The sequence below is a fragment of the Amphimedon queenslandica genome, unplaced genomic scaffold (genome assembly GCF_000090795.2).
Source record: "Amphimedon queenslandica unplaced genomic scaffold, v1.1 AMPQUscaffold_12858, whole genome shotgun sequence".
NCBI lineage: Eukaryota > Metazoa > Porifera > Demospongiae > Haplosclerida > Niphatidae > Amphimedon > Amphimedon queenslandica.
In genome coordinates, this window is record NW_003546906.1 from 42,689 (window position 1) to 45,147 (window position 2,459).

General features: G+C 32.4%; 1 protein-coding gene and 1 long non-coding RNA gene across 2 annotated transcripts; both read left to right on the plus strand.

Moving 5' to 3' along the window:
* The first annotated feature begins 1,165 nt into the window (after positions 1-1,165).
* Positions 1,166-2,040, plus strand: LOC109586495 (uncharacterized). The gene is made up of 3 exons (XM_020002691.1): positions 1,166-1,336; positions 1,785-1,880; positions 1,937-2,040. Exons 1-3 carry the CDS (start codon positions 1,198-1,200, stop codon positions 2,023-2,025), a joined length of 324 nt encoding a protein of 107 aa, XP_019858250.1. The 5' UTR covers positions 1,166-1,197; the 3' UTR covers positions 2,026-2,040.
* A 39-nt stretch (positions 2,041-2,079) lies between these two features.
* On the plus strand, positions 2,080-2,271 carry LOC109586496 (uncharacterized). Its single transcript, XR_002187057.1, has 2 exons — positions 2,080-2,163; positions 2,218-2,271. It is a non-coding gene; the product is annotated as an uncharacterized LOC109586496 (long non-coding RNA).
* Positions 2,272-2,459: the final 188 nt, after the last annotated feature.

Genomic DNA, 2,459 nt, shown 5'->3' on the forward strand with positions numbered 1-2,459 from the left:
GATACTGAAACCAGGAGCAATACCTAATGAGGGACTGTGGCCTATGGAGAGAGACTCTCATGCTAGTGCTATTATCAATGGTGACTCTACCTCACCTACACTAGTAGTGATTGGTGGACGGGATAAGAATTATCAACTAGTTAATGAATGTTTGTTATTTGATAGTATCGCTACTGGTCAGTACAGTTGTAGGAAGGTATGTGTGTGTATAGTACTGTAATGATGTGTGTGTGTGTATAGTTAGGTCAGTTGAGAGTATGACACTAGTACTGATGTATATTGATGATAGATTAGTAATTGTTAGTGTGTTGAGTAGATAACACTATCACTGATGAAACATTAACAATACAATAGAACCACCCACGCATTTGATTAAAAATTACACATTACATTATGTACATATTTGTACATTGTACATGTATTTTGTTATTCTTGACATGATGGGAAATTAAAATATTAATTTTGTTTGTTGATGGTGAGGATTAGAATTGATTTTACAATTACAATAAATGTAACGATCATCTACATATGAAATGATACAATTTCTCATTTTATAAGTAACTGTATAAACATCATGTATCAGTAATTACTTGTATACTTCTCTTTATCTACAGATTCCTCTACCTGAATCTGTTACTGGTAGATACAATCACTCACTCACAGCAGTCACAATGTCACTACACTGTGTGTGGCTAGTAATTGTTGGAGGATGTAAAGAGTTTCAATGGAAAGATGTCGGAGGAGGAAAGAAGGTGCCATGGACTATATATATCACTAATACTAATAGACTAATAATGATAATTGAATTAGGTAACATAATATTAATTAATTGTAAGGATATGAGCATTAAATACATGTACATAATTACATTAAATAATGTGCCACTCATTTTTATATTATGTACATTATTTGTAAATTTCAGTTCCTAATATGATGTACATTTCCCATTCATTTTGTATACTGTACACACTACAATACCACTGTATGTGTGGGTGTGTATTTACAACCACTATAAATGATACCATTAGTTTATAAATTAAATACATTTATTTATAATTATATAATGTATCTTATTGTGTCTCAGTATATAGTGAAGCTGGTGAGTGGATAGTACAGTCAGTACTGGATGCTAATGATCTCACTAGTAAGAACTATCAAGAAAAGTATCAATCGTACAGCAAGATCAGAACATGGCGGATGGATCAGCTAATAGAATATCCGACAGAGAGGGAAATGAAGCTTCAGAGATATATACAATCTTTACATGAAGACCTACAAGTGGCTCATGAGAGCAAAGTATCACTACAGGAGGCACTGGTTGAGGCCAATAAACAAGGTATTTAGGATACTACACACACACACACTTTAACTGTACTAACTGATTACTATTATGTAGTATTGTGTGGTTATTGGTAGTGTGAGTGTGTGTATTAGTACTGGTTTACATTATGATATCTAGTGGATTAGAAGACAATGTTGAGTATGGAAATAGTATCCTGTAGTCAATATAGGTCAAATCGTGGATGCATTAGAAATAATGAGATTTATGTAGAGTGAGCTCTCCTTACCATATATGGTATGATTAGCAATAATCATAGTACATGTATTTATGGGCTACTGTACATGCAGTGCAAATTTGTATGAGCTAGAAATAATATTGAATATGATTATCTAATGGTTTGTACATTGGTTGAACCAGTCTTTGGTGTGTATATATTATCTGTATATTCTGTTGTGTTATTATGCATATACTGATTACTCTCTTCTTTTATATTATTATTCAGTTAAAGGTGATGATAGTAATGATATTTTGAGCAATATATTAGAAGAGATGAGACAAGAACAGGAAAAGTTGATTGAAGAGAAACAGATTATTACTGGTTAGTGTATCATCAGTACATAATATTAGATGAGAAAATATTCTATTAATGTATAGAGGATAATGAGAAACTGAAACTCATGGTAGCTGATATAGAGGAGAAGCAGGAACAGTATCTCAAAGAAAAGCAGATCATTATTGGTTAGTTAACTATACACACAGCATGTATTAGATGAGAGATAATGTTTATTGTGTAGACGACAATCAAAATCTCAAAACTGACGTTTCTGAGAAAGACAAAGTTATAGCCAAACTGGCATCAAATGAAAAACAGATCGTTACTGGTTAGTGTATCATCATTAATCAGTGATTATTGTTAATATTTTATTAATTTATAGACCTTAAAGAAAAGGACTTGCACATAGCCAAACTATTGAAGGAAAGACAAGAGAGAAGCAAAGTGACTAGTTCCATTGGACTACAATTTAATTACCTGATCCCTTCAATGGGTAAGAGTATTATTGTGTGACTGACTGAGTGTATACAATTGTGTGTGTACTCACTGTATATATTTTGTATAATTGACAGATAAATTGGATTGTCTGAGTGATGTCCAGGTAGCAGAGAGGAAGCTGTCTAA